Genomic DNA, 10,731 nt, shown 5'->3' with positions numbered 1-10,731 from the left:
GGTGAAAGGTTCTCTAGAATAGTGGTGTCAAATACAGGGCCCCAGTGTAGCCAGAACCTGCTTAAAATATAACAGGGAAATATTTAACAAAATAAGTAAAATATAATAAAACATAGATAACACTACATTTCAAAACTAAGTCAATATGCAGCCCATAGAGATGCTTGTATGTGATTTAGTGGCCCCATTTCTATTTGAGTTTGACACCACTGACCTTGAAGAGCCTTGGGAACTTGTCGCCCTGGGGTGATGTGTACCAAGACTGATTGACACTGCCCAGAGTTCTCCCCACCCCCACTCCCATGGGTTAAGCTAGCTTTTCCCTAAAAGATGCTACAGCTCCACGGGGTGGTAGTGTTAGAGCCCTTCAGATTTGGTTTGTGTCCCAAGACGACTGACACCACTCACCACTCTCTGCCTGCTGACCAGGCATTGCATAAAGAGAAAAGGAGCAAAATCTGACCAGTATCTGGAAGGAGAGGTGAGCAAAGCAAATTCTCATTGTTCTTCCCCCTGACTCTCCTCCAAGCACTCAAGGCTTCTTAAACTGTGGGTTGGAACCCCACAGTGGCCTCCCTTCATCTCCTCCCTCCACCTCTGAGATTATCTTCTATCTAGTCTATACCTTGTATGTATCTAGTTACTGACGTCTGGTTTTCCCCATTAGAATGTAAGCTCCTAACATTCTTTGGCTACTTGGGTGACAATGTGGTCTGGCCCTCCACTGATCTTCACCTGAAAGCTTCCCACTCTAGCCCCTGCATCTTTTCATGAGGATACCTTCGTTGAGACGAGTAGCAACTACCAGAGTTCTCCCTCCCACTCCTCTCCCACTTCTGTTTTGGCCTTTCTATGTTTCCCAGGGCTTAGCACTCTATAAATGCTGGGTGACTATGTCTGAACATGTGCACCTCAGTCTGTGACCTTTATCATTGGTCCTCCATAGTTGGGATTAGGCCTGGAACTGGTCAGAATTCTGTCATCTAGCTCAGTTGCTTTCCTTTACATTACTGTAGTCAAATGAAATGTTCTCTTGGTTTTGTGCACCATCAGTTCATATAGGTTTTCCCAGGTTTCTTCGAATCCATCCCTTTCATCATTTCTTACAATGTAGTCATAACCTGTTAACATGTCTCCTGTCCCTGGTGAGTTCTACCCTTCCACCAGAGTCCTGGCCTCATCTTGGTTTGGATACCATATTTCTGGGATGCCTCTAAGATCCAACCTGCCACCTTGCAGTAGAACTTCTAGTGAACTTTGCTTGTGGCCTAGAGTTGGTGGATTTGTGACTAGACATTGGGAGCCTTGGGCTTTACTGCCGGCCCCTTTCTAGGATTCTGTCTCCTGGGCACTTCTAAGTATCTCAACAGTAATTCTTCTACCTTGTTTCTTTTCTGTCTGTGGTTCTTGAACTTGGCAGGTGTTCTTAGCATGCTTTTCCCCTCCCCTTTCCTTTCAATTTTCATGTGTGTGTGTGTGTGTATGTGTGTGTGTGTGTGTGTGTGTGTGTGTGTGTGTGCTGAACCCTCTTCCCTACCTCCAGCACATGAAAGATCCTAAAGGGAGGATGCTCTTTCTTTGACTCTCTGCTCTTGCCTTGTGGGAGGGCAGTGCATGGTTCAGGACAGGTTCTCTGGAAATGTTGGGTTGGGTCCCACCAAACTGTTCAGCAATTTCACTCTCAGAGACAGAGGAAAGAAACAGTTGACTTTGGGGGCTCCCAACTTCCCTTTACAAAGGCAACTGAAACCAATTCGTTTCTTATAAATTTATTACATAATAATAATATAATAATTAATAATAATATAAGAAACATAGATCTCTGTGGGGTGTATCACAACGTCAGGGTCAGGAGGCCCCGGGGCTGGAGAGGGGAGGAGAAATCTCCCCACTGAACTCCATACAAAAGACGGGGGTGAAACTGAACTGACCCTGTCAAGTTAAAAACCCAAAACGGAATGGAACCAAAAACCCACAGGTGTGTGTGTGTGCATGTGTGTATGTATGTATGTGCATGTGTATGTATGGGTGTGTATGCATGTGTGTGAGACTGTATGGAGGGGACAGAGACTAGGTGAGACTGTGTGAGAGACCCTGTGAGGCTCTGTAAGACTTTTGTGACTCCGTGGGCAGGAGGCTATGTGCCTTAATGTGGCATTGGGTTGTATTACTGCTTGGTTCTATGATTGTAACTGTTTGTGGCTGTTATCACCGTGGGGCAGGGTGAGAGTCCGGGGTGAGCAGAGGGCAAAACGGTGTGTGGGGGAGAGCTGGTGAGAGTGGAGGGAATGTGGGGTGAGTGGAGGGCAGAACAGTGTGGTGTGTGTGTGTGTGTGTGTGTGTGTGTGTGTGTTGTGTGTGTGTGTGTGTTTGTGTGTGTGTACACCCAGAACAACCTCAGCACAGACCTGCGCGCCAGGCCCCTAGGGTGTGAAATTTTCTATTTTCTTTTATTAAAAAAAAAAAAGTTAGAAATACAAACAGAACCTTGTGAGTGACATGGACGGAGCTTAGTCCAGACCCCAACCCCCAGATTTAAAAACAGGTCCAAGAGGGCGCCCACCCCCACCCCACAGACCCCAAAGGTCATTGCTGAGCATTAGAAGTCACAGTAAAGGGGCCATGGGGAGGGGGAGGGGGCGGAGAGGAGGGGGGAGGGGCATCTCAAGATGAAAACAGCCCCAGAGATTCCCAGCACCCTCCCCTGAGCCGAGGCAAAAGGCTGGGGGCGCCTGGCTCCGAGGTCCCCCCGCCCCCGACCTAGGGCCCAGCGGAGCCACCTCCTCTCCCTGCTGGGAGCTGACGGGAGGGTTGCTCCTAGGGAAGGGGTCAACACTTAGACCCCTCCCATGGTGCAAGAGCTCCTCGGGCTGGGCCTCTCCCAGCAGAGGAAGATGTATCCAATAAACAAAACTATCCCTCCTCCCTGCCCCCAGATTCCTCCTCGAGCTTTGAGGGAACCCGGCAGGCCCTTGGCGAGGGGGCCCAAGCCTGTGCGCACACACTCACACTCATAGACACTCACGCAGTCAGTAGACCCGGCGGCCCGGGCCCAGCCTGTCAGCAGCTCAGCCCCCATCGTCCCAGCCCATTTCCTGCGGGCACTCGCAACCATCCCCAAACCCTTTGCTGGTCTCTCACACGGGTACATTCTCGCACATGCACACTCAGGCACACATGCCTTCACAGCCTCAATTGTTTCCCGGACAATCTCATTCAGTCTAGCCCGCCGTTGAGGGGCACAGTACCCAGTCTCAACCCTGATCGCCTACTGCATGCCCACGCACGCCGAGCCCCCCACGGCACACTTGCGCACAGCCTCGCGGCTTCACACACGGTCTCACCGAGGCAGGGGTGGAATCGGGGGAGGGTGGGGAGGGTCTCTTTGGGGATCCGAGACACTGGCAGCTAGCTGCATTGGGAGACGGGGAGGACCCCCTCCTCTGGCGACTGCTGAATCCGGAGGAGAGGCCCTGGGAGGGGGACAGGGGCGGAGACAGTGAAACGAGACTGAGAGGAGGGGCTTGGAGCGGGGACCCCGAGGAGGGGCCGAGGGAGGGTGGGGGTCCTCGCTGCCCCCCTTATTGGCTATTGTCTCCCAAGCCAGCCGCGGCCCCTAGTGTGCTGGGGGCGGAGCAGGATCGGAGGGCGCGAGGCCTCACTCGTCCTTTCCTGCAGCACCTGAAGGGGGGGTTGGGGGGCGGCGCGCCGGGACCAGCTCAGCGGGGGGGCGGGGGGGGATGGCGGAGCCCAGACCGGCTGGAGCGGACCCGGCCCCCCCCTCCTCCGCGCCGGGCCGGGCCGGGCCGGGGCCGCGGGGGCGGGTGGCAGTGAGGCCGGGCCCCGCAAGGCGCTGGGAGGTGGAAGACGTGGCAGCCGCGGGCCTGGCGCACCCGGTTCCGGCGGACCCCGCTCGGCCCGACGCGGCTAAGCTGAGTAGAGCCGAACCGGGCCGGGCCGGGCCGGGCCGGGCCGGGGGTAGGGGCGGGACAGAGACGCTTGTTCCTTTTTTTTCTCCTTCCAAATATAGAGCAGATTAAAAATATGCAAACCCGGGGGGAGGGGGGCCCTGCTCAGCCCCGCCCGGCCCCCCGCATGCCGGGCCGCCCCGCCCCGCCCCGCCCTTCAAGACCACGTGCTGGGGTAGGGGGGCAGGGCAGGGCAGGGGGACGGGGGCGATAAGCAATGTACAGGGCGACTCTCCGAGCGACAGCAAACAGGACGATTCATGCAACATTCCGGCCCCGGGGCCGCGACGCGGGCTCGAGGGAGATCGAGGTGGGGAAGGGAAGGAGAGGCGGGCGGGCGGGCGGGCACGGGGAGGGGGTCCGGGCCAAGAGGGGAGGGGCGGGGCCCGACCGACGTCTGGTGGAGTTGCGCGGCGGGGACGAGGTGGGCCTGTCCGCGGAGAGGCCGGCCCACGAGCCCCCGCGGGGGCGGGACCCAGCTCCCGTCACGCGGGTGGGCAGGCCCCCGGCGCGGGGCGGGCGGGGGCCCTGCCGGCAGGGCGCCCGGCGGGGTGGGCGGGGCCGGGGGCGCGCGGTCAGCTGTCGGCCAGCGCCTTGAGGGCGCGCTCGATGTTCATTCGGTGGCCCACGCGCGTCACGCCCAGCTCCACGAAGTCGTCCTTGGTGAGCGCGGGCAGGTGCGCGCCCTCGATCTCGTGGTCCTCGAAGCGGTCCCGATGCTCGCCCAGGTGGATGCTGTCCAGCCAGTCGCCTACGTCGAACTTGGTCCAGAGCTGCAGCGGCTTCTGCTGGAAGGGGCGGGCGGGGCCCGGGGCAGCGCCCAGGCCCGGCCCGGGCCCGGGCCCGGGCCCTGGGGGGCCGGGGGCCGGCGTGGGCGAAGGAGACGGCGAGCGGCTCCGCGCGCTGACGCTGCGCACCACGAAGCGCACCTCTTTGGGCTCGTGGGGGATGGAAAGGCTGGACGACTTGAGGATGGTCGGTGGAGTGAGGCCGAAGGGCCGCCCCACGCCGCCTCCGGGACCTGTGCCTAGCCCCTCGACGCGCTCCAGCGACGCCGGTTTCACGGGGCTCGGCGTCCGGCGGGCCACGGGGTAGCGGCTGCCGGGCCGGACGGTGTACGAGGCCCCGGGCCCCGGGGGCCCCACTCCGCTGCGCTGCTGCTGCTGGGGCGACGGCTGCTGCGAGATGGAGCTCAGCTCGCCGAGGCTGCTGAAGAGCCTGCGGGGAGGGAGAGGGTCAGGGCAGGGAGGAGGCGAGGCCGGGGTAGGGCCGGGGGTCAGTGTAGCGGGGAGAGCGGGATTGCACCGAGATACCAGGGTCCTGGGGAGGCCAGAGGCGGAGGAAGACAGGAGGGGGCCTCCAGAGAGCTAGGCTGACGGGCTGGGGGTCGCCTGTGTCCTCTCGTGGCCCTGTCCCCCCTGCCACTCGGCCCTAACGGTGTGGGAATGTCTGAGCCCGGGCAGAAAAGCCAGCCAGCCCCACGTCTCTCCCTCCTCCCCCGTGGCCTTCGTTAGGAAGGCTAAATGGCATCTCAGAATGGACTCCTGGGCCCCAGGCTTCGTGGCAGATCATTAAACGCTTGACCCTCCCCTCTCACCGCTCCTGCTCCTGATTTCCCAGGGGCAGTGATTCACTCAGGCACTCATCCTCCGAGGCCAGTAGTCCCCATGGACCTTGACGCCTCCGTCCATCCACTCGGATTCCCTCCCTCCAGTCCAGGGAGCCCCGTGGACACTTAATCCCTTAGGCACTCCCAGGACCGTGGTCCCTGCAACCCTGAGACCCACCCCACCCCCTCCCCACCTGCCTTCCTGCGGGGACTTAGGAGAGCTGTATCAGGTGGGCTTGAAGTGCAACAGACAGAAAGACAGCAAATGCGGCTGCATTAGCGCTCATGCCAGACACACACACTCAGGCTGGGCGCACTGGACAACGGCCGCCTCACTTCCGGGCCTTTCCAGGTAATGACTCCGCCCTCAACGCCTGCCCGCCCGCCCGCCGGCCCCAGGCGCCAAAGGCAAAGAGGTGAGGCAGCGCCCGCAACACGCAACGCAGCGACCGAAGCTTCATGCAGCTCCACCTGCGCCACCAACCCCAAGCTCGCCTGCCTGGCCCCCAGCCACCCCCGGCCCGGCCCGGCCCGGCCCGGCCCGCGTGGAATGGTGAGAGGCATGGGATGGGGCATGCTCACTTACACAGCCGGCGCTCGGGACCCACCGCCCATCTAGACAGAGCAGCCACATGCAGATGGGGCAAGAAGAAAGCAATGAGAGAGTGTGTTAGCCCGGTGGCCAGACATGGCCCCCCCTCCAGCCCCTCGCCCGCCCAGTCACAGCCCATGCCTGGACACGGCACATGCCCCGACAGACGGACAACACATGAGCCCAAGGAGCCTCGCCTGGGCCCTGGAGAAAGTCAGGGAGAGCTTGAGGTCAGCATTCATGAATCTGAGCCGAGCGGACTGAGAAATGAGCTGGCCACCTCCCTCCATCCCCCGATGTCTGCGCTGGGGGGCAGCACTGGTCGGGGGCCTGGGCTCTGCACTGGGGGGCAGCACTGGTCAGAGTGGCAGCACTGGTCTGGGGGAGCTGGGCTCTGCACTAGAGGGCAGCACTGGTCTGGGGGAGGGGCTGGGCTCTGCACTGGGAGGCAGCACTGGTCTGGGGGGGCGGCAGCCGTGGGGGGGGGGGGCTCTGCGCTGGGGGGCAGCACTGGTCTGGGGGGAGCTGGGCTCTGCTTCAGGGACACCTGTTCCAGTAGAGGTGGAGGGACAATCTGTGGGGAGAACCTGCCCAGACCGGATTCAGTCCCTGGAAGGGCCTGCCCCAATTCTGGTCCTCTCTTCTCCATTGACCCTGTTATTCTCACTGCTCCTTTGGATCTCTTCTCTACCTCCTTCAGCTCTCTGATTCCTGCCCTTTGCCAGTGTGTGCTAGGGTGGGGTCTCTCATGCAACTGGCAAGACACTGCCTAAAAAAAAGAGTCTAGGAAACCAGATTGATCCAGGTTCCTACCACAAGTGGATCAAAAGGAAACTGAGGAGTCCAGGAAAGAGGAAGAGGGGAGTCAAAAAGGAAAGGTTACTAGTGGAACAGAAGCTGGATCCTGGAAAGCAAATAGTTACCTCTCACACTAGCTTTCCTTGTCTCTCCACGAAATCCAATCAATAAATATTTACTAAGTGCCTACTACGTTCCAGGCCCAGATTCCTTGACCAAGCTGCGTATATTCTTGGCCCTCATTTCTTCACTTCTTACTCTTCCAAATCCTCTGAAATCTGGCTTCTGACCTCATTATTCAAATGAAACGGCTCCTTCCAAAATTACCACCAGTCTCTCATTTGCCAAACCAGATGGTCTTTTCCCAGTCCTCGTCCTTCTTGACCTCTCCGCTGCACTTGACACTGCTGACCAGCCTCTCCCAGATAGTCTGTCCTCTCTGGACCTTAATGACATGGCTCTCTCTTGGTTCTCCTACTTGGCCAACTGCTCCTTCTCAGTCTCCTTTGCTGGATCTTCAGCCACAATAAATTCCCTAACTAGGGGTCTCACCAAGATCCTATCCCGGGTCCTCTTATCTAAAAGGGTTCTTAACTGTTTTGTGCTAGGAGCCTCTTTGGCAGTCTGGTGAAGCATATAGACCCCTCTTCAAATCATGTTTTTTAAATCATTGAGAGAAAGGATGAAGTTCAATTAGAAGTTAGTGAAAATAAAAATGTCATTTTTTCCTTTTGAAGTTCATGGAATCCCTATAATTTATCCAGGGACTCCCTTGGGAGTCTTTGGGCCCCAGGCTAAAAATCCTTGCCCTATAATCTCTCTGGGTGCCTTCATCACCTCCCAGCAGCTTTATGTAGCATCTCCATGAAGACTCCCAGGTCCACAAACTCAGCCCCTTTGTCCCCTTAGCTTCAGTCCCTCATCACCAATTGCCTTTTAGACATTTCAGACCAGATATCCTCTAGATAACGCAAACTCAACCTGAACAAAACAGCCCATTATTTTTTCCCCAACATCCATCCCTTCTAACTTTCATGTTTGCATCAAGAGCTTTGCTATCCTTCCAGACACCCATCTTTGCGTCATACTCCGCACTCTTTGTTGTTACACAAATCCAGCATTTGTTTGTGTGCGTCCTCTTCCCTCCACTCCCAGAACCACACAGACCCTTCTCACAATAGCCTTCCAAGCCATTCCCTGCACCTCAAGGCTTTTTCTACTTCACAGCTGCCCAGAGATTTTTCTAAAGCTCAGACTGGACCACATCATACACACACACACACACACACACACACACACACACACACACACACTTTTATTTGCAGGTTCTGGGGAGAGGCTCAATGTAGTGAGACAGTTGTGTGAGGGAGGGGCCAAAATTGACCCAGAAGAGGTCATGCCATCTGTAAATTTCCCACAGGCCACCATTATCCAGCAGTCTCCTCTGATAAGGCTCAGTTCATTCAGATCACCCTGTGTGGATGCTGGTGTCTGTCATCTTTCTCAAGGAGTTGAGGGCACACCTAGTAGCATCCTCTCCACCTCAACTCCTACTCTCATATCTCAGAACTTCAAGATACATGTGAATGTCTCCCCTCCCCTCAATGGCTTCCCAGTTCATCAGCTACCTCCACTCCCAGGATCTGCATGTTCATTCAATCACAACCAAACCCAAGGATGGCCATACCCTTGAACTGATCCACCCCTTGAGCCATCTTGTGTCATCTACATCATCGCCTCCCCACTCCCTATCAAAGGACCTGGCCATCTCTCATGAACTGAGTCATCTCCACTCCCCTCTGTTTAAGTCTCCTCAACATCAAACCTCCCCCATCCCTTTCTCTCTGTTCCTTTGGAGGCAGCCAAGTGGTGCAATGGATAGAGCACTGGGCCTGAAGTCAGGAAGACCTGAGTTTAAATCTGACCTTAGACACTTAGTGGCTATCACTTAAGGTCATTTCCTGCTTTGGTCCCACTCATTGATTAAAACTGTCATTTCCAAAGTCAGCATCAAGTGCTTAATGCAGTCTCAAGAGCCTTCTCTCACTACTTGAGCACTGGACCCTGGTGATCACTATTCTCGACACACTCTCATCTCAGGGTTTTCATGATTCTGTTCTCTCCCAATGTTCTTCCTACCTCTCCGGCCACTTGTTCTCAGTCTTCTTTGCCAGCTCATCAGCCAGAACGATGGGTGTACCCCAAGGGTCCTGTCCTGGGCCTTCTTTTTTTACTCTACACTCTCACAGTGACCTCATCAACTCCCATGGATTCAACAATTGTCTGTCTGCCAATAACTACCAGATCTTACATCCAGGGCTAGTCTCTCTACTAAACTACAGTTTCCCATCTCTAACTGCCTGTCCCAAAGGCATCTCAAACTCCATATTTCCCAAAAGCAGAACTCTTCCTGACCCCTCTCCTGAATTTCTCTAGTTCTATCAAAGGTACCAACCATCCTTCCAGTCACCTGGTCTCAGTCGCCCTTGACCCCACCCCCCAAATACAGTTGCTAAGTATTGTCAATTTTGCCTTCATCACTTCACTCACATGTGCAACCTCCATCCCCTCACCCCATTCACTCACAGAGCCACTGCCCTAATTCAGTCTTTCATCTTCTCTCCCCTGGACCATTGCAGGAGTCTCTTAAGTGACTTCCTCTACCTCAAGTCTCTCCCTGTCTCTATCAACTTTCCAAATAACTAAATGGATATTCTTAAATCAGGGATTTGACCATGTCACCCCCCCCGTTCAAGATGCCCCACAAATTCCTCATTATTTCTAAGACAAATTACAAACTCCTCTGCTTAGCATTTAAAGCCCTTTGCAGTCTGCCCCCAACCCATCCTTCCAGACTCAGTTCCCTTTATTCCCCCCATTCATTCTACATTCTAGTCAAACTCACAAACTTACTTGTAACTCCTCATACAAAATATTCCATCTCCTACCTCTGGACCTATGAACAGGCTGTGCCCCTGTGCCTGAAATGCTCTTCCTCCTAACCTCCATATCTTGGAAGCCCTGCCTCCGTGCAAGGCTCAACTCAAGCACCAGCTTCTCCAGGCCTTTCCTGAGTCCATCCTCCTCCAGTAGTTAAAATTCTCCTCTTGCCCACACACACAAAAAACAATAATAATAATAATAATAATAAAATGATAATATTATCATGTTATATATTATTTAAATAATTATTAATAATAATACATTGCTTTGTGTCAATTTTATATTTATCTGTGAACATGTTTCCTCCACCAACATTACTCCATAGACTAAGGCCCTTGAGGGCAAACAGGTACCATTTTCTTTCTTGCCTTTGTTTTTCTCTTGCCTGGCGGACAGCAAGTGTGTCTAAGTGCTTGGAGAAGAACAACTGAGCTAGCTTGAGGGCACATCCCAAGGAGGAAGGGGGAAGGGGGCTCTAGAAGGGTATCAAAGGATCTAGATTGACCATGTGCAGGAATGAAGCCACCCATGGTGACAACCTACTGAACGGCCCTGAGATGGATGAAAGGTTGGTGGTGAAGTCTAGGAATGAGTTTACTGGTGATTGTTAGGTAGCTGGGGAGGTCAATGTGGGCATGGGTACACATGTGAGCAAATACCCAATCCCCAGCCAGCTTACTGCCCTCCTGCCCTCCCTCTCTTTATAAATGGCACCACAATTTTTCTAATCCTAACCCTAAATGTGTGCCTCCAATTCCAATCAGTTATGCCTGTTCTCTCTCTCTCTCTCTCTCTCTCTCTCTCTCTCTCTCTCTCTCTCT

At 55.2% G+C, this 10,731-nt stretch overlaps 1 protein-coding gene across 1 annotated transcript in view; it reads right to left on the bottom strand.

Moving 5' to 3' along the window:
- Positions 1-4,540: 4,540 nt before the first annotated feature.
- The window catches only part of SHANK3 (SH3 and multiple ankyrin repeat domains 3), a 61,520-nt gene continuing 55,329 nt past the window's right edge, over positions 4,541-10,731 (bottom strand). The window contains 1 exon segment of the mRNA XM_027854245.1: positions 4,541-5,186. Coding sequence (XP_027710046.1) covers positions 4,544-5,186 — 643 coding nt within the window. The 3' untranslated portion in view covers positions 4,541-4,543.

The sequence above is a fragment of the Vombatus ursinus genome, unplaced genomic scaffold, assembly GCF_900497805.2.
Source record: "Vombatus ursinus unplaced genomic scaffold, bare-nosed wombat genome assembly UNPS02010394.1, whole genome shotgun sequence".
Lineage (NCBI taxonomy): Eukaryota > Metazoa > Chordata > Mammalia > Diprotodontia > Vombatidae > Vombatus > Vombatus ursinus.
This window is presented reverse-complemented; position numbering and strand designations above follow the sequence as displayed.